The sequence below is a fragment of the Sus scrofa genome, chromosome 1, assembly GCF_054392235.1.
Source record: "Sus scrofa isolate SSC_HxYL_T2T_F1_AM1 chromosome 1, Sscrofa_HxYL_maternal_Yorkshire_Landrace_v2.0, whole genome shotgun sequence".
Taxonomy (NCBI): Eukaryota; Metazoa; Chordata; class Mammalia; order Artiodactyla; family Suidae; genus Sus; species Sus scrofa.
Window position 1 is genome coordinate 147244405 of NC_139383.1, and position 26095 is coordinate 147270499.

The following is a 26095-nucleotide window of genomic DNA, read 5'->3' on the forward strand; positions in this document are numbered from 1 at the left end:
AATAATCACATGTTCTGAGAGTTCTGTAAGTTACCCTTTGTCTTGGAGACAGGAAGCAAAGTTTCCCATGAGAAAAAATGCTCACAATATGAAGAAAGTGGATCCTGAAATCTTAAGGGAATCAGAGTTTATCATGAAATCTTCATAACTGCAACATTTTTCTGTGTGACATGCTAATAAAAGCAAACATTTATTCATCATTATTCACTTCAGAAACTGACTCTCTAATCTAATTTGTTATTTGATGTTCATGAAGCTTCTAAAAACCATATGCTGGGGTTGGTGGTGAATGTGTTGGAGAAGGGACCCCATGGTGTTTACAATGCGCAAGATTTGTTATCTCATTTATTCAGAAGAATTCAATTCAGTTTAATTTAACTCAGTCCTATCCCAGTCAATTTATCTTAATTTTTAAATGCTTTCTACATGCCAGATATTATTTAAACACTAGGAATTCACAAAAAAATTTGGCAGGGGCTTTCAGTTTGAAAGGAGCTCATAGATGAACTACAAACACGTGGGGGAGTTTGATTTTACCTAAACTCTCAAACACTGCCCCTCACTAGGCTTTAGCACCCAGCTCACTACCTTCCTCTCCACCCTTCCTCCTGTTACCATTTTCAGTGATTTCAGTATCTGTAAGATTGGTCTGCACCTCTTCGGAAAGAACATAATGGCACCATGCAATAGGTTAACGGAGGAAAAGAAGTTGATGAAATGATCCTCTGCATGGAGGAAGCCCAAGGAGGAGAGAGCAGGACCCCAAACAGGGTGCTCTTCTAGGCAGAGCAAGGGAGAGAGAATTTGCTGGAATTGGAAACACAGGCAGGAGGATGCAGACCATCTGCAGTGACTTTGCAAGGAGGAGCTGAGGGAATAAATAAGCCATCCCTCTATACTTCCAAGGTCAAGGCTGTGTGCCTCCCTGCCAGAGGGCAAGGCGGCCCACTGATACTGTGCTTCAGTGGGCACAGAGAGAGACACAGAATGGGACTGAACTCTAAAATATACAGCAAATGACCAGCTAACAAGGTCCTGACAGGCTCATTTCCTCCCTACCCTCAGCCATCCAGTCCCCCATGATGCTCTGTGCCACCTCTGGATTGTGCAGCTCACCGGCCCAGTGATTGTTCAGGCGTCCTGGCTCTATCACGTCCATGCAGCTTCTTGTCCTTTGTCCTCTCTCCCCATCTGCTGTCCCTTCCCTTCTTGTTCAGCTTAGAGGGCATAGTCCACCAGTGTCCTCAACGCCACTGAAGCATTATTTGAGATGGAGAACCATCTAAATATCCATTATCAGCAGAAAGAATATATGTGGCCTATTCATACAGTGATTAAACTTAATCTACATGTGTTAACTTGGTTACATTTCAAAAACATATCATTGGGAAGTTCCCTTGTGGCCCAGCGGGTTATGGATCCAGCGCTGTCACTGCAGAGGCTCAGGTTGCTGCTGCGGTGCAGATTTGACCCCTGGTCTGGGAACTTCCACATGCCACAGGTGTGGCCAAAAAAAAGAAAAAAAAGAAAAGAAAAGAAAGGAAAGCAAAGAGTTCCTGTTGTGGCTCAGTGGGTTAAGAACCTGACATAGTGTCTGTGAGGATGCAGGTTTGATCCCTTGCCTTGCTCAGTGGGTTAAGGATCCAGCATCTCCATGAGCTGTGGTGTAGGTCACAGATGTGGCCTGGATCTGGCATTGCTGCGGCTGTGGCATAGGCTGGCAGCTGCAGCTCCAATTTGACCCCTAGCCTGGGAATTCCCATAAGCTGCACCTGAGGCCCTAAAAAGACTGAACAAAGAAAGAAAAAAAAATTATCATTGAGTGGAAAAGCAACTTAAAAAAGGATACAAACAACGTGGCACAGCTGATTTTCAAGTTTCTGTTTTTAAAGCAAAAGAATCCCTTTTATTCCAAACAGAATCTTTCATGGTTCTCTAATATAGAAAGCAAGTAAGAGTGGAACTGCTCTCACTGAAGCAGGTGGAGAGGGCCTGGAAGCCCACCCAGTGGCTCCCATCCAGCTGCTCCCAAAGACTCTCCTTGGAAGTGAGTGTTCAGAGTGACAGCATTTGGTAACCACGGTACCACGGTACCACGCTGTGCAGGAGGCCTCCTAAGGGAGTGAGTACAAAGGAAGCTGACAAAGCTAGTGATTAGATTACCCAATCTTTCCAAATCTTGCCCTGTTCACAATTCTGGAACAACACTTTGTTTGCTAAGATAATACAAACCCCCCTGTTAGGTACAGCTGAGAGCATTTAAGGACTGGTTGTTAAGAGTTCTCAGAATTATAGGAGTACTGCTTGCCTCTCTGGTTTTAATGCAGAGGCCCAGAATATGGGTTTCTCTAGGGATCTGCAGCTTGACTGCACTCTGCCTCGTTATTGATTAATCTCCCCAGGGCTTGTATCTCTCCTCCCGTCCTTTGATGTTTTTTAATATCTTATGGTTATGGTTTATCAACTGTCATCTGGAGGTTGAGGAGGAATGTTTAATATCCCTAAATCTTTTCAGCTGCTAGCATGTTGTACTGGGTTAAAAACAAAAACACCTTCAATATCTTACATTGAGCAAGGTCCTTAATTGAAAAAACTCATTCAAAAGACCAACCACCTCAAGCCCTGGCAAGGTCCAGAGCAGCTGTTGCCTTCTGGTCCCCCTGTGTGTTTCTGGGGGAAATCACGGACTCCTCAGCGCCAATCCAGCTGTCAATAGACACAGCCAGAGCCAGAGCTGGCAGTCTCTTATCTAACTGGGCCTGTCCCTGTGGATTTGTAAAATGCGTAATAGTTCTTGAAGAGAAAACTTGATGACTAGTAAAAAGCATGTTTCTATTTATGAACCCCACCACATGAACATTCAACTTAAAACATTGGGTGGTTTTTGAATGTGGAACCCAAGCTCTTGGAAGGAGGGAGGGAAAGATTTTTTTTTGCCACTTGGTAATGATTAGGGGAATCACCAACTCAGAGGGAAATCTCCTCTCCCACAGCAAAGTGAAAAGTACATTAAGTAGCTGAAGGTACAGTTGACCTACACTGGGCCTATTTACCCTGGAGATGAAAACACTCTTGGAGAAGACAACAATAATTGCCAAGATCTCTTTATAAAGGGCCACCAGGATAGGGAAGGACCAAGGGGAGGAGGGAATAAACATCAATATATACCAGCTTACTTAATCTCAAAATGACTGATGAGAGTGATGTTAATTGCTTACTTTACAGATGGAGAAATGAAGCCTCGAGGAGGTGAAACACTCTCTGAAGGTCACATAGTTGGTCAATGGCAGAACAGGGATTCAAACTAAGGTCTGTGATCCCAAATAGCATGCTTTTCTCGCCTAACACCTGGTTATCAAAAGGGCAGATGTTACAGAAAGGTGGTTTTCAAATCGACGTAATGAAGAACTATTTAAGAGTCAGAGAAATACATGCTAAGTAGTAGAATCAGCCCAGAACTGAATAGCTCACCTTTGCCATAGGGAAGGTAAGCTGCCAACATACGGAATTCTGAGAACTAACTGTAGAGGGGCACCATAGAGGCATCAGGCAGCGGACGGTGGACACAGCAGATGTTAAAGTGCCTTCTACCAAGGGTCTCCATTTCTGCTTTGATTTAAACTTGTGCCTTAATTCAATAGAAGCTCAGGTCTACTTGTCATTGTGAGATGTGAGCTTGCCATGATTCTTTTAGAACTGACCAGCTGTGAAGCTGCAGAGCTTTCTCTCAGCTCTGCCAGAGCCGGCTATTCCCCTGTTCAGCTTTGAGCTGACATCCTTGTGCAAGACAGGGACACACTGCAGCCCAAGGTGGCCACTTCCTTTCCTCTACAGTCTCTGCCAAGAAACTGGGGGCAGCTGGAGGGCCTCGGCTGAGAAAAAGATGGAGCTGGGAATCCCCAGGGGAAGGAGATGGAAGGGAAGAAACTGGGTGCAGAGGGCATTCAAAAACTGAGCTCTGAGGGCCCCTGACTAGGCCAGTTTCTTTGAATAGTCAGGGAAAGTCTCAGTGGCAGCTTTCCAGTTGTCAATTTTAGCTCCTCCAAAGGGCTGGGGAGAAAAGGCCGTACTCTTTGTAAGAGCACCAAAATAGACATGCTGAGGCCTTATACTTTTGTATTTTGGTTGTGTGTGTTCTCTTGAAACTTAACTAGATTTTTAGATTTTAAAAGTAGTACCTGCATACAATTAAAAAAAAAAAAAAAACCTAAGTAGTAGAAAAGAATAAACAATTAAGAACCTATGCCACAACAGCAACTACACTGGATCCTTAACCTGCTGTGCTGCAAGAGAACTCCTGGGTTCTCTTTTAAAGAAAGGTCCATCTACAGGGAATGTGAACAGGCTCTCCAAACTGACCCCTTGGACCCTAAAGGTTCTGAGTCATGACAGCTTCCAGGTGTTAGCTCCTCTGAGGTGGATTGCCATATTTCAAGTTAAAAAAATGGCTGTCAGTGCAGAGGGGAAGATAGCAGAATAGAAGGACTGGAGCTCAACTTCTCTCCTAAAAACAACAAAATTCACAACTAAAGACTGAGCACACTTCACCAAAATGGACTGGAAACCTTAAAAAAGATACCCTACTCCAGAAGAAAAAGAGGAGGCCACATCAAGAGGTAGGAGGGGTGATTTCACCATATAAACAACCCCATACCTCCTGGGTGGGAAGCTCACAGACTGGAAACGAACTGGTTCTCAGATACTCACCTACAGGAGTGAGACTTCTGAGCCACACATCAAACTCTCATGTGTGGGGTTCTGGCACAGGGAGAAAGAGCTCTGGAGCATCTGGCATTGAAGGCCAGTGGGGCTTGTGCACAAGAGCTCCACAGGACTGGGGGAAACGGAGACCCCATTCTTAAAAGGCACACACAGACTTTCATGTGCACTGAGTCCCAGGGCAAAGCAAAGTCTCCAAGGGAATCTGGGGCAAACATGACCGCAGTTCTTGGAGGACATCCTGGGAAAACAGGGGGGAATGTGGCTTGTTGTGAGGGAAGGACATTGAAAGCAAAGCTCTCGGGAATATTCAGTAGCAGTGCCTTTCTCTGGAAGTGGCCATTTTGGGAAAATCTGGCCCCACCCGTCAGCCAGCTGCTGAGAAGCCCCAGGGCAAACAACAACCCAGGTGGGATCACAGCCCCACCCCTCAGTAAACAGGCTACCTAAAGACCCCTCAGGCACACAGCTGCCTCTAATCCCATCCAGAGACTAAGCCCCACCCACCAGAGGGAGTAGAATTGGCCCCTCCTACCAGGGGGCAGGCATCAGCCCCTCCCAGCAGGAAGCCTACACCAAGCCCCCATACTGACTTCAGCCACAGGGGGGCAGACATCAGAAGTAAGAGAGGCTACAACTCTATTATCTGTAAGAAGGTCACCACACCAAAAACCTATCAAAATGAAAAGACAGAGAACTATAACTCAGATGAGGGAGAAAGGAAAAACCCCAGAAAAACAGCTAAGCAAGGAGGAGATTCTCAGCCTCCAGGAAAAAGACTTTAGACTGTTGATGCTGAAGATGATGCAAGACATTGGAAATCAACTGGAGGCAAAGATGGATAACTTACAGGAAACACTGACCAAAGAGATACAAGATACTAAACTTAAACAAGAAGAGATGCAAAATACAATAACTGAAATAAAAAATTCACTAGAAGCAGCCAACAGCAGAATACAGGAGGCAGAAGAACGAATAAGTGAGGTGGAGGACAGATTAGTGGAAATTACGGATGCAGAACAGAAAAGAGAAAAGAAATTGAAAACAAATGAAGAGAGTCTCAGAGAACGCTGGGACGACGTGAAATGCACCAACATCCATATTATACGGGTGCCAGAAGAAGAGAGAGAGAAGGGGACAGGAAAAATATTCCAAGAAATAATAGCCAAAAACTTCCCTAACATGGGGAAGGAATCACTCACTCAAATCCAGGAAGCACAATGAGTACCATACAAAATAAACCCAAGGAGGAACACCCCGAGACACATACTAATCAAACTGACCAAAATTAAAGACCAAGAGAAAATCTTGAAAGCAGCTAGGGAAAAGAAACAAATAACATACAAGGGAACCCCGATAAGGCTACCAGCAGATTTTTCAACAGAAACTCTGCAGGCCAGAAGGGAGTGGCATGATATACTCAACGTGATGAAAGGAAAAAACCTCCAACCAAGATTACTCTACCCAGCAAGGCTCTCGTTCTGATTTGAAGGAGAAATCAAAACCTTCACAGATAAGCAAAAGCTGAGAGAATTCAGCAACACTAAACCAGCCTTACAACAAATACTAAAGGAACTTCTATAGGCAGAAAAAAACAAGAGAAGAAGGAAAGGAAAAAGAACAGCAAAAACAAATCCAAAGTAATTAATAAAATGGCAATAAGAACATACATATCAATAATTATCTTAAATGTGAATGGACTAAACACCCCAACCAAAAGACATAGACTGGCTGAATGGATACAAAAACAAGACCCATATATATGCTGTCTTCAAGAGACTCACTTCACTTCTAGGGACACATACAAATTGAAAGTGAGAGGATGGAAGAAAATATTTCATGCAAACGGGGATCAAAGAAAGCTGGAGTAGCAATACTCATATCAGACAAAATAGACTTTAAAATGAAGAATATTTTCAGGGACAAAGAAGGACATTATGTAATGATCAAAGGATCAATCCAAGAAGATGATATAACAATTTTAAATATCTCCACACCCAACACAGGTTCACCACAATATATAAGGCTACTGCTAACAACCTTAAAAGGAGAAATCGACAATAACACAATCATAGTGGGGGACTTTAACACCCCACTTACAGCAATGAAGAAATCATCCAGACAGAAAATCAATAAGGAAACACAGGCCCTGAATGAAGCATTAAACCAGATGGACTTAGTAGATGTTTATAGGACATTTCATCCAAAAGCAACAGAATACACATTCTTCTAAAGTGCACATGGAACATTCTCTACGACTGACCACATCCTGGGCTACAAATCCAACCTCAGTAACTTTAAGAAAATTGAAATCATATCAAGCATCTTTTCCGACCACAATGCTATATGACTGGAAATCAACAACAAGAAAAAAACTGCAAAAAACACAACCATGTGGAGACTCAACAACATGCTACTAAACAACCAATGGATCACTGAAGAAATCAAAGAGGAAATTAAAAAATACCTAGCAGCAAATGACAATGAAGATACGACACTCCAAAACCTATGGGATGGAGCAAAAGCCATTCTAAGAGGAAAGTTTATAGCAATACAAGCCCACCTCAGGAAACAAGAAAAAGCCCAAATAAACAACCTAACTTTACATCTAAAGCAGCTTGAGAGAGAAGAACAGACAAGACCTAAAGTTAGTAGAAGGAAAGAAATCATAAAGATCAGAGCAGAAATCAATGAAATAGAAACAAAGGAAACCATAGAAAAGATCAATGAAACAAAAAGCTGGTTCTTTGAAAAGATCAACAAAATTGATAAACCCTAGCCAGACTTATCAAGCAAAAAAGAGAGAGGACTCAAATCAATAAAATTAGAAATGAAAAAGGAGAAGTAACAACGGACACCACAGAAATACAAAGGATCATAAGAGACTACTATATGCAACTATATGCCAATAAAATGGAAAACCTAGAAGAAATGGACAAATTCTTAGAAAAGTACAATCTTCCAAGACTAAACCAAGGTGAAATAGAAAAGATGAATGGACCCATCACAAGAACTGAAATTGAAACTGTGATTTAAAAACTTCCAACAGGATTTCCCATCGTGGCGCAGTGGTTAACGAATCCGACTAGGAACCATGAGGTTGCGGGTTCAGTCCCTGCCCTTGCTCAGTGGGTTAACGATCCGGCGTTGCCATGGGCTCTGGTGTAGGTTGCAGACGTGGCTCTGATCCCGCGTTGCTGTGGCTCTGGTGTAGGCTGGCGGCTACAGCTCCTATTGGACCCCTAGCCTGGGAACCTCCATATGCCATGGAAGTGGCCCAAGAAATAGCAAAAAAAAAAAAAAACAAAAAAAAAAAAACAAAAAAAACTTCCAACAAACAAAAGTCCAGGACCAGATGGCTTCACAGGCGAATTCTATCAAACATTTAGAGAAGAGCTAACACCTCTCCTTCTGAAACTATTTCAAAAAATTGCAGAGGAAGGGATATTCCCAAACTCATTCTATGAGGCCACCATCACCCTCATACCAAAACCAGACAAAGACTCCACAAAAAAAGAAAACTACAGGCCAATATCACTGATGAACATCGATGCAAAAATCCTCAACAAAATACTAGCAAACCGCATCCAACAATACATTAAAAGGATTGTACATCATGATCAAGTGGGATTTATCCCAGGGATGCAAGGGTTCTTCAATATCCGCAAATCCATCAGTGTGATACACCACATTAACAAACTGAAGAATCAAAACCATATGATCCTCTCAATAGACGCGGAAAAAGCCTTTGACAAAATCCAACACCCATTTCTGATAAAAACCCTTCAGAAAGTGGGCATAACGGGAACCTACCTCAACATGATAAAGGCCATATACGACAAACCCGTAGAGAACATCATTCTCAATGGTGAAAAGCTGAAAGAATTCCCACTGAGATAAAGAAAAAGACAAGGATGTCTGATCTCGCCACTACTCTTCAACATAGTTCTGGAAGTCCTAGCCACAGCAATCAGAGAAGTAAAAGAAATAAAAGGAATCCAAATTGGAAAGGAAGAAGTAAAACTATCCCTATTTGCAGAGGACATGATACTATACCTAGAGAATCCTAAAGACTCTACCAGAAAACTGTTAGAGCTTATCCATGAATTTGGCAAAGTTGCAGGATACAAAATCAATACACAGAAATCAATAGTGTTTCTATATACTAACAATGAAAAAGCAGAAAAGGAAATTAGGGGAGCAATCCCGTTTATCATCGCATCCAAAAGAATAAAATACCTAGGAGTAAACCTACCTAAAGAAACAAAAGACCTGTACTCTGAAAACTACAGGCCACTGATGAAAGAAATCAAAGATGACACAAATAGATGGAAAGATATACCATGCTCGTGGATTGGAAGAGTTTTAATATTATCAAAATGACTATACTACCTAAGGCAATCTACAGATTCAATGCAATCCCTATCAAATTACCAAGGACATTTTTCACAGAACTTGAACAAAATATTTTAAAGTTTGTTTGGAAGTACAAAATACCCAGAATAGCCAAAGACATCCTGAAAAAGAAAAATGGAGCTGGAGGAATCAGGCTCCTGGACTTCAGACTATACTACAAAGCAACAGTCAATGAAACCCATATGGTACTGGCACAAAGACAGAAATACAGATCAGTGGAACAGGATAGAAAGCCCAGAATTAAACCCATGCACCTACAGCCAACTCATCTATGACAAAGGAGGCAAGAATATGCAATGGAGAAAGGACAGCTTGTTCAATAAGTTGTGCTGGGAAAACTGGACAGCCACATGGAGAAGACTGAAATGAGAACACTCCCTAACACCATACACAGAAATAAACTCAAAATGGATTAAAGACCTAGATATAAGACCAGACACTATCAAACTCCTAGAAGAAAACATAGGCCAAAGACTCTCTGACATAAATGACAGCAACATCTTCTCAGATCCACCTCATAGAGTGATGTCAGTAAAAACAAAAATAAATAAATGGGACCTAATCAAACTTCAAAGTTTCTGCACAGCAAAGGAAACCCTAAACAACACAAAAAGACAACCCACAGAATGGGTGAAAATCTTTGCAAGTGAATCGACTGACAAGGGATTAATCTCCAAAATTTATAAACAACGTCTGCAGCTCCATACCAAAAAAACAAACAACCCCATCCAAAAATGGGCAGAAGATCTAAACAGACAATTCTCCAAAGAAGACATACAGATGGCCAAAAAACACATGAAAAGATGTTCAACATCACTCATTATTAGAGAAATGCAAATCAAAACCACTATGAGGTACCACCTTACACCAGCCAGAATGGCCATCATCGAAAAGTCTATAAACAATAAGTGCTGGAGACGGTGTGGAGAAAAAGGAACCCTAGTACACTGTTGGTGGGATTGTAAATTGGTGCAACCACTGTGGAAAGCAGTATGGAGATCCCTCAGAAAACTAAAAATAGAACTACCATTTGATCCAGCAATCCCACTCCTGGGCATCTATTCAGAGAAAACCATGACTTGCAAAGACACATGTACTCCAATGTTCATTGCAGCACTATTTACAATAGCCAAGACATGGAAACATCCTAAATCCCCATCGACAGAGGAGTGGATCCAGAAGATGTGGTACATATACACAATGGAATATTACTCAGCCATTAAAAAGAACGAAATACCAGCATTTTTTGCAACATGGATGGACCTAGAAACTATCATGCTAAGTGAAGTCAGCCATACAATGAGACACCAACATCAAATGCTTTCACTGATGTGGAATCTGAGAAAAGGACAGACAGAACTTCTTTGCAGAACAGATGCTGACTCACAGACATTGAAAAACTTAAGGTCTCTGGAGGAGACAGTTTGGGGGGTGGGGGGATGTGCCTGGGCTATGGGATGGAAATCCTGTGTAATTAGACTGTTATGATCATTATACAACTATAGATGTGATAAATTCATTTGAGTAATAAAAAAAAAGAATAAACAATTAAGAAATTTAATGCTCCTTCCTTTGTATCTATAAGCCTCATCCTCCCTTCTTTCCATTTCCAGTCTGATTTCTTATAGCTACCCTCCATCAAGTTTCCTGTGCATCTTCTTAGAAATACTGACATGTGCGCGCGCACACACACACACACACACACACACACAGGAGGTCATAACCCTGCCCCCTTTCAACATTGCTTTCATCTCCTGCCACCCACTCTGGGCTCCCACTGCAGTTGCTCCCCTCTCCTCAACCTCTGGGGTGTCTCATTATCAGATCCCACATCAGGTCCACTGGGAGCTCTCACAGCACCCTGCACCTCTCTTCCTGACACGCACTTCACATTGGTAGGTTTACATTCATCTGTGTGATTCTTCATTAAGGTCTATCTCATCAGCAGGCTGCTCCTTGAGGGCAGGACCTCTGACAACTGAACGCTCCATCAGAGTCCTAGGCCTACCACTGTGCCCGACTGAAGTGTTTAATTAGGCGCTGACTGAAAGAACAGTCTGGTCTACATCTGGCTTTTTAAAATTAGTAATACACTCTGGACGTGTTTCAGTCAGTTCACACATATCCATCTCATTCTCTTTAGTGGTGCTAGAATAATCCATCACATGGACAGAGCACAGCTTCATAACCCGTCCCCTACTAATGGATTTTAAAAGTACTTCTAATTTTCTGCTATTGCCAACAACACTGTTTCTCTGCACACTTGGGCATGTCTCTCTGTTAGGTAAGTTTCTAGAAGTGAGACTGCTTGGGTCAAAGGGTGTGTTATCAAACCGGAGAGGAAATGTCAGTTGCTTATTCCCAGAGGAGTGCTGATGTCCACTCTTCCTGGGGTGCGTGAGAATGCCTCCTTCCCTGGACCCTTGCCATCACAGACTGCCACCAACTTTTTGGCACTTTCCTGGTTAAACTGCATTTCTTTAAAAACAACTGAGGCTGAGGATTATTTGTGGATGGTTATTGGCCATTTGTATTCCCTCTTCTGTAAACTGTTCCTGTTTTTTGTCCATATTTCTACTGAACGGTTGTTTTCATCTAGTTTTTGTAAGAATTCTTTCTATATTTTCCCCTCTTTGACATTTATTTCTTGACTTTATTTTTTTAAATTTTTTATTTATTTATTTTTTTTGTCTTTTTGCTATTTCTTTGCTCCCGCGGCATATGGAGGGTCCCAGGCTAGGGGTCAAATCGGAGCTGTAGCCACTGGCCTACACCAGAGCCACAGCAACGCGGGATCCGAGCCACGTCTGTGACCTACACCACAGCTCATGGCAACGCCGGATCGTTAACCCACTGAGCAAGGGCAGGGACCGAACCCGCAACCTCATGGTTCCTAGTCGGATTCGTTAACCACTGCGCCACGACGGGAACTCCTATTTCTTGACTTTATGATGTGCTGTCACAGAGAAGTTTTTCATTTTTATGCTGTCAAGTTTATCAGTCTTTCCTTCTCTTTGTCTCCTCCTCCCTCTGTTTCTCAGTCTCTACCCATCTGCACATATGCAGAGGATAAACACTCAGCAAGTGTCGACACTGGGTGCTTCTGGGAGGGGGTTGCTGGGATGACTTGTAGCCTGTTTCTCTGTATTTTTTTGGTGTGGATTGACTGTTTTTATAAAAAGTATTATCATTTTCATTAAAAATAGTTGTTAGTTTAAAAGAAGCAGTATAGCACCTAGATTTATTTTTAAAAATTTATTATTATTTTTTATTTATATAGCACCTAGATTTATATCATTCTTAGAAAAGGTTTATAATGTAGACAATCTTAATTGCATTCTGCATCTTTTCTAATTTCAAACAAAATAGAGTAGTATCAGAGATTTTGAAAATCAAAAATAGCACTTGTCTGATTATTTATAATAAATAATTGCACTTTTAACAAATTCACAGCTTAAATTAAAAGAGCCAGTAGGAAGTGCTGCCATCTGCTGAGTAGTCTGCACCTGTCAGGGGCCATGTGTGAGCACCTATGAGGCCCAAGAGTCACCCAGAACAGGAACCTGAACGCAGATTTTCTGATCTCAAAGTTTTTGGTAGAGTAACTGATATATTATTTCATTACACTCTGCAAATCAAACTTATTTAAATTGGGGAACTACTGAGTGACAGAGCTGCCCTAAAAACTGAAAAGAGAGATACACAATTCAAGTGTCAGAGATGTGAGAAAGCAATGCAAGCTAATGTGGTGTTAATTTATACCCCTTGAAAACACACACCCACATGCATACTCTTGAGCACATAAATGAAATCCTGCGATTTTTCTTTTGGAGAGGAAAATAAGGTTCTAGTGCCAAAAGTCTGCCATGAGGAGTTTCAGGAACAATCATGTTTGCATAGTTTTCCCACAGGACCCTGCTGCAAAGGACTCATGGGGTCGATGACAGCTCTTTCATCAATCCCTGGGACTGTTGCCTTCTCTGGGTGGTGGCTCTGTGGGGCTTGCTTTATTTTTCTCCATTTAATGGGTTAGTTCCTAAAATACTTTGAAACTTTTCTTTGGTCTACAGAAAATAAAAGATCTTTTCTCCCTGGGTGTTTCTCTCACTCAAAAGGAATGAAGAGTGAAAAAACAAGAGGGGGAATAACAAAACACCTTTTCTTTGTGTGCAATTAATAAATGGCTTTTAGGCATGGGCTCCCTTGCTACACTGTACCTCTCTGTATTTTAGGTAAGAATGTTAAAGAAAAGGGGAGCCTTGATAAATGTTTAATAAAAGATAAAAGTAGCTTATACTGGAAACATGCCAAATGCTCACAAAGCACTTTCCATTTTGACTCTTTGAGCCATTCTGTGAAGTGGATAGGGTATTTTGTAGGTTTTCTTTCTTTTCTTTTCTTTTCTTTTTTTTCCTTTCTTCCTTCCTTCCTCCCTCCCTCTCTCTCTCCCCCTTTCTTTTTCTTTCTTTCTTTCTTTTTCTTTCCTTCTTTCTTTCTTTCTTTCTTTCTTTCTTTCTTTCTTTCTTTCTTTCTTTCTCTCTCTCTCTCTCTCTCTCTCTCTTTCTTTCTTTCTTCCTTTTTCTTTCTTTCACAGGTTAAGTGACTTGTAGTACCAAACTACTGATAAACAGAAGAGTGTGGACTCTAACCCAGATTTTCTGATTTCAAATCCAATGTTATTTTGACTTCACAAAGCTCTCTTTTTAATAATTACAGGCAAGTATTTACTTGAACACTAACTAATATTTATTAACTTCAGGAATAAACAACAATAGGAGTTCCCTGTGGCATAGTAGGTTAGGTATTTAGCGTTGTCACTGCAGTGCCCTGGATCATTGCTGTGGCACAGGTTTGATCCCTGACCCAGGAACTTGCTTGGTGCAGCCAAGAAAAAAAAGAATCAACAACTATAAAAGCCACCTATCAAACTTTACAAGTATTGTAGAAATGAGTGAATTCCTCCATAACCTGGATACAGAGAAATACTTCTTAAGACTCAAAATCTAAATGCAGTAAAAGAAAAAAATTGAAAATTTCAAAGCACTAAGAAAATTTCTGCATAGCAAAAAAAAAATATATATATATATATAAATAAACATACACACATAAATGAAAACTAACAAACAAGTTCAGCAAGGTTGTAGGATACAAAGTGAACATGCAAAAATAGCATCTGTTTTTCTATGTGCAGGCAATGAAGAATAAGAAAAGGAAATTAAGGAAAAAACTTCCATTTGTAATAGCATTAAAAAAACCACAAAATAGTTGGGAATAAATGTATCAAAAGAAGTGCAAAACTTATACTACAAAACATGGCTGAAAGAAATTAAGGATGACCTAGGTTAATAAAGATATCTCATGTTTATGGATTAAGAGGCTTAATATTGTTAAGTTGTTAATACCTCACAACTTAAATACAGATTCAACATAATCCTTATGAAAATCCCAGCTATTCCTTTTTTCCTTCCCAGATGTTGATAAGCTTATCCTAAAATTCATACAAAAATGCAAGGGACTCGGAATAGCCAAATAATCTTCTTCTTTTTTTTCTCCTCTTTTAGCCACACTTGCAGCACATGGAAGTTCCTGGGCCAGGGATCAAATTCTGAGCTACAGCTATGACCTATGCTGTGGCTGCAGCAGTGCTGGATCCTTAACCCACTGTGCCAGGCCAAGGATTAAATCTGCGCTTCAGCAGTGACCCAAGCCAACTGCAGAGACAAAGCCAGATCCTTAACCCACTGTGCCATAGTAGAAACTCCCAGAATAGCCAATCTTGAAAAAGAATAACAGAGTTGGAGATGTCACACTTAAAGGTTTCAAAACTTAGTACAAAATTGTTACATAAATCTTCATAGCAGCATTATTCATAAAATCCATAAACTTACTACCAAATAATAATAATTGAGACTGTGACATAGGCATGAGGCTAGACATAGATAAATGGAATAGAATTGAGAGATCAGAAATAAATCCTTATATTTATGGTCACTTGATTTTGACATGGATGCCAAGATTATTCAATAGTGAAAAGGATAGTCCTTTTAGTAAATGATGCCGGGACAACTGAATATCCACATACAAAAGTTAGACCCCTACCTCACATTATATAAAAAATTAACTTGAGGGAGTTCCCATCATGGCTTAGTGATTAGCAAATCCGACTAGGAATCATGAGGTTGCGGGTTCAATCCCTGGCCTTGCTCAGTGGGTTGAGGATCAATCGTTGCCGTGAGCTGTGGTGTAGGTCGCAGCCGTGGCTCGGATTCCACGTTGCTGTGGCTGTGGTGTAGGCTGGCAGCTATAGCTTTGATTAGACCCCTAGCCTGGGAACCTCCAAATGCTGCGGGAGGGGCCCTAGAAAAGGCAAAAAGACAAAAAAAAAAAAAATTAACTCGAAATGAGTCAAAGACCTAAATATATGAGCTAACACTATAAAATTTATAGAAGGAAACATAATTGTGAACCTTCATGAACTTGGATTATGCAATGGGTTTCTTAGATGCCAAAAGCACAAGCAACTACGACAAAAAAACTAAACTTCATCAAAATTAAAAACTTTTAGGTCCTACTGTATAGCACAGGGAACTATATCCAGTCTCTTGGGATAGACCATAATGGAAGATAAGATGAAAAAAAGAAAGTATATATATGTATGACTGGGTTACTATGCTGTACAGCAGAAATTAACTCAGTGTAAATCAACTATACCATGATAAAAAAAATTAAAAAAAAATTAAAACTTTTGTTCTTCAAAGGACACTATTAAGACAGTAAGAAGACAACTCACATAATGGGAGAAACTTTTTATAAATATCATGTGGGTCTAGTATCTAGTACCCAGAATGTATAAATAACTCATATGTCAACAATAAAAAAATAACTATTAAAAAATGGGCAAAAGATTTGGATAGGTATTCCTCCAAAGAAGATAAACAAATGGCCAATAAACATCTAAAAAGATTCTGGACATCATTAGATGGATGCAAATCAAAGTTGCAATGAGATATTTCACATGTTCCAGGATGGCTTTAATAAAAAGAGACACAACAGCCAAGTGTTGCTAAGGATGTGGAGAAAGTGAAACATTCATGCAGTATTGGTGGAAATGTAAAATGTTCGGGCTACTTTGGAAACACCTTGACAATTCCTCAAAAATTTAGATATTTAGTTACTATATCAGCCAACAATTCCATTCCTAGCCTTATACCCAAGAGAACTGACTAGCCATATAAAAACTTATATATGAATGTTAATAGCAACATCATCGTAATAACCATAAAGCAGAAAAAACTCAAATATTGATCAACTGATGAAAATAAACAAATGTGGTGTATTTGTACAATGGAATACTATTCAGTCATAAAGAGGAAATGAACTGCTGATACAGGCTAAATATGAATGAATCTTGAAAACATTGTGCTAAATAAAAGAAGTCAAACACAAAAGGCCACATGCTGTATGATCCCATTTATACGAAATATCCATAATAGGACATCCATAGAGACGGAGAGTAGACTGGTGGTTGCCAGGGGTGGGAAGAGAAGGGAATGACAATGATTCTTAATAGTATAAGTTTCTTCAGAGTTGATGAAAAATTTCTGGAATTAGATAGTAGCAATGTTTGCACAACTTCGTGAATATAATAAAACCACTAAATTGCACATTTTAAAAAGGTAGGTTTTAGGAGTTCCTGTCATGGCTCAGTGGTAGCAAATCTGACTAGTGTCCATGAGGGTATGGGTTCTATCCCTTGCCTCACTCAGTGGGTTAAGGATCCAGCATTGTCATGAGATGTGGTGTAGGTTGCAGACATGGCTCAGATCTGGTGTTTCTGTGGCTGTGATGTATGCCGGCAGCAACAGCTCTGATTCTACCCCTAGCCTGGGAACTTCCATATGCCATGGGCATGGGCCTAAAAAGACAAAATAAATAAATAAAAAGGTAGTTTTATAGTATGTAAATGATTTCAATGAAAATGCACAATGTTAAAACACAAATGACAAATTGGGTGAAAATATTTACAACATATATTACAGCTAATATGGCAATTATATGCATAATTTGTAAAGAGCTTTTAACTTTTGAGGGAAATGAGATAAAAATTCTATTACATAGTGGCCAAATAATATGAATATTTCACAAAAAAGGAAGTTAACAAAAAACATATTGAAGACCTCCCTTAAACATATGAAAAGCTATTCAATTCCATTTTAAATAAGAGAAATGCAGATTAAAACTATACTGAGATGTCACTTCTCACCTATCAGATGGGAACGAATTTGAAAGCTTGACAATACACACTTCTGTATTGTCAACAGACACTCTTACACATTGCTGGTGGGAAGGCAAATGGTAGAAGTCCAGTGAAAAGCAATTGGCAGCATCCTACAAAACTGCCAACACATGCTCCCTTCTACCTAGCTGTCCCAATTCTGGGAATTTACTCTGAAGATAAAACTCCAACAGTACAAAAATACATTTGCTAAGTTTATTCATTACAACTTTTTTTTTTTTTTGCAAAATATTGGAACCTATCTAAATGCCAAGACAAACTATTTGAAAAAACTACAGTATGTGCATAAAATGGAGTATTATCCATCTGCACAAATAAATAAAGAAGATTGCTATGAATTGCACAAAGTGATTTTCGGGATTATTGCTAAGTCAAAAAAGCAAAAATACACACAACAAATAAGTAATTTGGTGGGAAGAGGGAGGGGCATTCCAATAGTAGAATACCAACTGATCAATGTGGATGGAATGACAGAATGGAAAAATCATTCCTTTGCAACCATGAGGGTAAAAACTGGCTTGGGAAAGTCTCATCAAATGGATGCTAAACCTAGAGAAACATTTTAGTGAGGACCAAGATATTTATATGGTCTTAAAAATGTCTCTTCACAGAATGCTTATTGCTGTAAAGAAAAAAAAAAAAAAAAACAGTTATTATACAATGAGGAAGCACACACATCACTGTCTCTGGGAGATAAAAAATTAATGTTACCAATGAAGGACGGATGACATAGCATGTGCCTCCATATGCAATACCCCAAGAAAATACAGTATCCTTTTGTAGCATTCTAACTGGGCACGCGTCCCCAGGATGTAGTCAGGAGGAAGTGTCAGATAAACCCAAACGGAGGCATAGTCTGTGAAACAACTGGCCTGTGTCATAAGAGACAATGACAGGCTGAGAAACTGTTTAGATTACAGAAGACCAGAGTCATGACAACTAAGTGCAGTACTTGATCCTGAACTGTATTTTGTATTGGAGGGGGAAAATATTGCTACGGAGGACCATACCGGGACAACTGACAAATAGGATGTGGCCTGTACCAATGTTAACATTCTTGAATTTGGTACCTGTATTGTGGTTACATAAGAGAATATCCTTGTTCTTATGAAACACACACTTAAGTATTCAGGGATAAAAGGATATAACATATTCACATATTTATAATGTGTGTATAAATATAATTATTGCTCTGAGCATACCCATATGTTTGTATATATAAATCCACAGAGATGGATATGCAAAACAAAGATGGCAAAACACTTTAAAATGATGAATCTGGGCCTCATAAACAAGAGGCACTATTTAACCCATTTCCCATTCACATAATGCTGAGGTCTTCTAGGAGTGACGCTGCACTTATATATGAATCCCATCCCTGCCTTCAGACATTTGAATTGTTTCCTCTAAACCAGTGCTTCCTAAACTATGGCCTGGGGGACACTAGTGTCTGGTATTTTTTAATACACTGTAAAACCACATGTTAAAAATATTTGTTTAATTTTAACTTAATATTTATCAAGTTTATTTAGTCACAAACACCTTTTCTAGGAACACCCATGGACTCTAATGAGATGCTAGTATCCTATGGAACAAAGTTTGGGAAATGTTTCTCTGGGCCAAATTCAAATCTTTGCAATGCACACTATTGGGTCTTAGCAGTCATTTTCATTCTAGTAAATTTTGTTACAGGTGATGGCCCTCAGGGGAACTCTGAGGATATTATCTATCACATGATAGCTTTCTTTATTTTTATTTTTATTTATTTACTTATTTTGCTTTTTAGGGCCATACCTGCAGCACATGGAAGTTCCCAGGCTAGGGATCACATTGGAGCTGCAGCTGCCAGACTACGCTACAGCCACAGCAACTCGGGATCTGAGCCTCGTCTGCGACTTACACAACAGCTCACAGCAACACTGGATCCTTAACTCACTGAGCAAGGCCAGGGATCAAACCCACATCCTCATGGATACTAGTCATGTTTGTTACCGCTGAGCCATGATGGGAACACCTTGATGTCTTTCTTTAAACTTTAGGAACTGGTACAGCAAAGTTAGTGTCAAGACTTTGAGGGCAGATCTGGATTTAGTCAGGAAACATTCAGGGTAGATGGACTAAGAACAAAATTCTAAATTAAAATCAATTTGAGATTCTATTCTGTAAAATGGGAGTAAAATAATGTAGGAAAGTTGGCAAGGCTGGTGTGAAACTGACTCAGTTAAGAGCAAAGAAAAATCCACTTCTGGTAGCCAAGTAAATCAAAACAACCCTTTGGCAAGATGTCAAAAAAAAAAATCAAGAACTATGAAGTATTCATATTTACCTCCCAGCCGTTTAACTTCTGGAAGTTTACACCAACAAATAATTCAAGAAAAGAAAACAAAGTTTTTCATAAGAATTTCCAGGATAAAGTTGCAAACCCATCAGTGTTCCTTCGCTCAGCTATGCAGAGAAAACTGGGGTAAATAAAGCTGGAATAAAGCTGGACTCCTCCATCTCCTTCACTCCCCCACATCTGCACAATTCCCAGGCCTGTCACTTTCACTCTCTGCATTTCTATCAAATTTGTCCATGTCTCTCCATTCTCAAGACACCCTTTGAGTTGTGGCTGTTGTCATCCTCCACTGGTCTGCTGCAGCTGTCTCCTGGGTCACCCCCTCCTTATCTCTCTGCCACCCAGCCCATTCTCCATAGAGCAGTGCAAGCCTGCTAGATTCATAGCCTGATGATGTCAACCCCCCTCCTTGAAAACCCTTAGCTGCCCTTAGGATAAAACTCAAATTCCTTACCATGACATTCTATACCCTACCTGAACGATACCCACCTGCAGCCTTCCCATTCCCACTGCCCAGGCATAGGGAGCTTCTTACAGGTCCCCAAATGTGTTAAAACTCTGTCTTGCCTTCAGACCTTTCCATGCACTCTGCTCCAGGACTGGGCCAATCTTCCCCACCTCTCAGCACTGTCTGAAGCAGGCACTGGTTGTCTACTACCTACCTAGCTGTCATGTCTGCTTGGACACCTTATGGGCATCTCAGACTCACCATCAAAACCTGCACTCCCCATCTCTCTATCATGCAATCACACCTGCTCCCTCTGCTGTCCACAGCACAAACCTCCACTCAGGTGTCCAGGCCAGAGACCCAGGGGTCATCTCAGACTCTTCCCCTTCCCTCTTTTCCCTGCATCCATTCAATCTCCATATCTCATAAATCCTGAGTCTCTGTCAATACCCATCTGCTTCTCTTCATCCTTACTAACATCACCCTAGCGTAAGCCACCATCACCTTCAGCCTTCACTGCTTCACTCCACTTCCACTCTTGGCACATCCTCCTGATCTACTCTCTACATATCAGCCAGAATAATCTTTCAAAAAATACTAGCTTCAAATCTGGGCTATGCCATTTATTGGCTGTGTACTCCTGGGCCTATTACTCAACCTTTCTAATTCTTGACTTCTTTGTCTACAAGTTGGTAAAAAAAAATATGTCACAGGGTGGTAATAATATTTAAGGGAGATAATCAAGAGGAAGTGAGAAAATCGGACACTCTAATAAACCATGTGGGAGTATAAGTGGTTACACAAATTTTAAAATACAATAAAGAACTCTCAGTACCATGTCATTACATCTCATTTGAAAGGAGGAGTGAGTTAGTCTATATTTTACAACTTTAATAGGGAAAAATTCTCAGATAACATTTTAAAACATGCTTTCAGCAGATGATACTCTACAAAAACATCAAACTGACTGTGATGATTAATTTTATGTGTCAATTTAGCTAAGCTATTGTGCCCAGTTGCTAGGTCAAGCACTAGCCTAAACGTTGCTATGATTGTGTTTTGTAGATGTGATTAACACTTAGACTTTGAGCAAAGGAGATTGCAAAGAATGAGTCAGCCTCATCCGATCGACTGGAACGTCTGAAAAGCAAAAGGCCGAGGTTTCTGGTGAAGAAGGAATTCTGCTTTAAGACTGTAACAAAGAGATCCTGCTCTCATTTCCAGATGGCCTGCCCACCCTATGGATTTCAGACATGTCAGCTCCTATAATTATTAGAGCCAATCCTTTAATCTCTCACTTTCTATGTATATATCTTATTGGTTCTGTTTCTCTGAAGAACCCTAACTGATACACTCACAGAGGAATCTTTTAATGATAAAGTAGATCAGCAGCTAACAGATGACAACTCTAAATGACTTTGGGTAAAGACTGTGGAATGCAGTAGAAAGGAACCGTGATTGGTTTGATAACATAAACTCTGCATAAAGAATAAAGAAACTCTGGAAAACAAGATATAAATTATGCACCTACTATGAGAAAAGCCACCTTCAGGAAATCTTGGGCTGTTTGTGGAACATGCGCTGGTAACAGAGGACCAATATCCCACACTCACCCACTTGGTTCTATACACAGATGTTTATGGAACCTCCACTCCAAGCCAAGTGTTGTACTCACATAGAGCATACAGCAAAGCCAGGCATTCCTAGAGCTGCCAGTCCACTTGTATCTGTGAAAATCAGTGGATCAGAATAGCTTTGGTGGCTAGTATGTTGCATGCAGCTTACCTGTAAAAAGTGGTTGATGGACGCTTCGTGAAATCCCAGGGCTTGTTCTACACCTGCCAGTTCCCTCAATATTGGTACACACTCAAGACTCTTTTCACCTTTACTGATCTTAATATATTCTAATGCCTCTTGGTAGTGGGGCAGAGCTTCTTTTGATTTTTTCTGACCTTGGTATACCCTAAAAAATCAAAGACATTATTTTTAAAATAATTGAAGTAGAAAATAATGACAATAATAGATGGATTTAGCTCTTTGCCTTCTGTTGCCCACAGTAATTTCCTAGTGAGCTAAGCATTTCTTTCCTCCAAAGAGCAGCAGGGCACAGTGGTCAAGAGGATAGACTCTGGGATAATCAGTAAGGCTCAAATCCTGGCTCCACCACTTACAAGATGCATGACTTTCAAGGCACTTGACAGTTTCGCATCTATAAGATAAGAATAATAACAGCGCCTACTTCATTGGGTTATTATAAGATTAAATTAGTTAATATTCATGTAAAAAACACCTAGAATAGTCTCTGAAACAGAATGAGTGCTGTGTAGGTGTTGGTTTAAAAAGTATAAAATATTAAAATAATCATAATAATAAAAGATGCCAAAAGGATGATAACTGATCTGTTGAGAAATTATAGAAATTTCCCAGTTTGGTGAGGGTGTGAAGCACTCTGATTAACTGCTGGGAAGAATATAATTTGGGCACAAACTTTTCTATATTAAAATTATACATATGTATGTATACATATATTTCTGCTAATTGCACTTCAAGTAGTTTATCTTGAAGCAATACTCTGGCAGGATAAGAAGATAATACACATAAGAATGTTTACCTAAGGATTCTTTCTAGCAGTGGAAAAGTATAAAGCACTTAAAATACACCAATAGGTGATAATCCAAATGGATTACAGTAAGTACATCTACACTGTGGAATGCCATTAAAGTTAAAGTTAATGTTGGTATGTACTCATCAACACAGAAGTATATCCACTATATACTCTTCAGTAAAAAGGCAGATTACAAAAATACTGTGCACAATGTTATGCATGTGAAAATTTTGTATCTAATGTATATGTACACATATGCATAAAGAGATATCTAAATGTCACTAAAATGTTAGCAATAGTTATCTCTAAGGAGTTGATTGACAGTAATTTTATTTTCTTGTTTATGCTTTATACATTTCCCAATTTTTTCCATAAAAATATATACTTTTACATCCAAAAAAATGTTAATTTAAAAATTATAAGTAAAGGTGGCAGTGGGAAAATATTCTCACAGCTTCCTAGGATAAGATTCTTTCATATAAAAAAACATATATATTGTTCAGCAAAGAGACATTTAAAAAAAATCTTCTCCAAAATACTTGTGACGGCTATTTGAAACTTTTTTCCATGGAAAAATTTTACGTATAAAACCATAATGAAAGATATCAACCTTTCCTATGCATCTCTCTATCCCAGAATCTTTACTACAAAATGGCATCTGGTACACAAATTACCCAAAAAACTGAGACATGATGTGAGAAAATGACTAAGAGACCACACAAAAAAGGTCTTGTTTTCAACTCAACTGCAAAAAAATTAATGAAAGAAACTTCAATTAAATAGAGAGGGGAAACCAGCAGGGGGAGCGCTCCAGCCCTGCTGGGACAGCAGAGCCCATCAGGAAGAGCTCAGCCAAAGAAAAGCCATGGCCTCTGTGCACTGTGGCTCTCCCAAATCCGTTCCGCTCTATAAAAAGCATTCTCCTTCCATTGCCATGTGGGGACTTGCCCATGGCTTATCACAGTTGCAAATCCCAAATTGAAATTTTCTGCTGATCCTAAAGGAACCCCTCCCACTTTCCTGGAGAAATAACTGGCAGCTTATTTGTTTTAGATCAAACATAATCATTGGATATTTTTCACAACTATTTTTGCTCTTCAATACATTTCAAAGGAATTGACTAAGAGAAGCAGAGCTACTTTTCAGATCTGTGGCCATAAAGAAATAAAATGCTCACTGAAGAGCTTATGAACTGGGATACCCCATATAATCTTAAAGAGGTTTAAAACACAAGAGGTTGGAGTTCCCGTTGTGGCTCAGTGGTTAATGAACCCAACTAGTAACCATGAAGTTGCGGGTTTGATCCCTGGCCTCACTCAGTGGGTTAAGGATCTGGTGTTGCCATGAGCTGTGGTGTAGGTCACAGATGCGGCTCGGATCCTGCGTTTCTGTGGCTCTGGCGTAGGCCAACGGCTACAGCTCTGATTAGACCCCTAGCCTGGGAACCTCCATATGCTGCAAGTGTGGCCCTAGAAAAGACAAAAATACCAAAAAGAAAAGAAAAAAACAAAAAACACAAGAGGTCAAGGATTTGTTCTTGGACCAAGAAGGGTCCAGGCTGTAACTTGCAGCAGCTCTAATACTGGAAAGGAAGAGATTAATAGGTGACCTAGTAGTATTGGACTTGCCTTATAACTCTTAATGAGCCCAGAATGTAGTGGGTAGTAATGAGCTTTGTAAGTAAGTATCATATTTTATATTTGAAGAGAAAACCCACTAGTATCTATGATGACAGAAAGAAGTTTTTAAACATATGGTTGGTAACAAATCACTTAGCCAAAGAATTAGATTCCTGGTAGACAAAGATTAAATAACTGAAAACAGGAGTCAGTAAACCATAGCCTATGGGCCAAATCTACTTATTGTATGTTTTTGTAAATGAAGTTTTACTGACAGCCAGGCTCACTTGCTTACATATTTTCTATGGTGGCTTTTGCACTGCAATGGCAGAGTTGAATAGCTGCAACATACACTATATGAGGTACAAAACCTAAAGTATTTACTGTTTGAGTCTGTACAGAAAAAAGTTGGTAAACCAACCTCTCATCTAGAATCTAGAGGAAGTTATATACTTTCAAAATGACTTTAGATTTTTTTCCTACCTAATTTAGTCTAGAGAACACAGACAATGCCATAGATATTTGAGCAGATGTAAAAATTCAACTTCCTTTCTCATGTTCATAAATGATGAAGAGTGTACCAAGGACATAAAGAAGAGGCTCTTTGTCTCCAAGGCTGCTGGTAAAAGTCATAGAAGAGTAATAAAGTCAATGCAAATGCCACGATGATTTCATTTGGGCAACAACTTTAAAATAAAACAATATTCAAAGCTTAGCAATCAAGCTCACAAATGAGAAAAAATAGAAAAGTAAACAACAAGGCATAAGTTAATTGATATAGCAACAATTCTTCCTTTCCTGAAATAGAACACTAAAGAAAAGTATTTTGTGTGTGTGTGTGAGAGATAGTTGATACGAGGGACGACACGCAGCCATCTAACCATCTTAACCAGAAGCAGAGCACATCACTCCAAGTAAACACCACTGCCTCTTTTCAAGTATGAAAAAGTCATCCTTCAAATACGTGACTCTCACAGAAAATTTTATAGAAAAGAATGAGAGGCAGGGCAATCAGTTACAAGTACTGCAACAGGAATAGAAAGCCCAAACTACAGTTTGAGCATCCTTACTTACCAGGCGACACAATCTTGGGCAAGGACAAAATGTTTCTGTACCTTGGTTTCCTCATTTGAACACTGATGTCCAATAGTGTTCAGATGAGGAAACTGTGAGAGCCAAGTAGTATGTCTGAAAGCACTTTGCAAACTAAAGCAAGCCAAACAGATCAATATTAAATGCCTCTATGTAATCAAAATTTTTACTCCTTCCCCTCTCAGCCTGAAGTCTTTATGTTCAAGTTTTCCCATTGTGGCTCAGCGGAAATGAACACTCATGGATGCTTTGCTCAGTGGGTTGGGGAACCCACGTTGCTGTGGCTGTGGTGTGGGCCAGGGGCTGCAGCTCCAATTCAACCCCTAGCCTGGGAACCTCCATATGCCATGGGTGCGGCCCTAACCCCCCCCACACAAAAAAAGAAAGAATGAGGCCAAAGACCACACATTATATGGTTCCATTTACATGAAAAGCTCCTAGCAGGCAAATCCATACAGATAGAAACAGATAGAAAGTAGATTAGTAGTTGCCTGGGGGAACCTGAAAATGGGGAGAGACTGCTAATGGAATGAAATGTAAAATTGATTGTGTGGTTTCATAT

The 26095-nt window shown here is 39.8% G+C and overlaps 1 protein-coding gene across 17 annotated transcripts in view; it reads right to left on the reverse strand.

The window, feature by feature from the left end:
- TTC23 (tetratricopeptide repeat domain 23) overlaps window positions 1-26095 on the reverse strand; it is a 131873-nt gene that overhangs the window by 63660 nt on the left and 42118 nt on the right. For 10 of the 17 annotated variants that reach the window (XM_084975620.1, XM_084975588.1, XM_084975617.1 and 7 more), the window contains exon 6: window positions 22003-22180. The exons of 6 other annotated variants lie outside the window; for them this stretch is intronic. In XM_084975620.1, the coding sequence (XP_084831746.1) occupies window positions 22003-22180 (178 nt within the window). Of the gene's footprint in view, window positions 1-22002; window positions 22181-24924; window positions 25058-26095 lie in introns of those variants that run through there. One more of the 17 variants, XR_014814908.1, reaches the window with a different exon arrangement.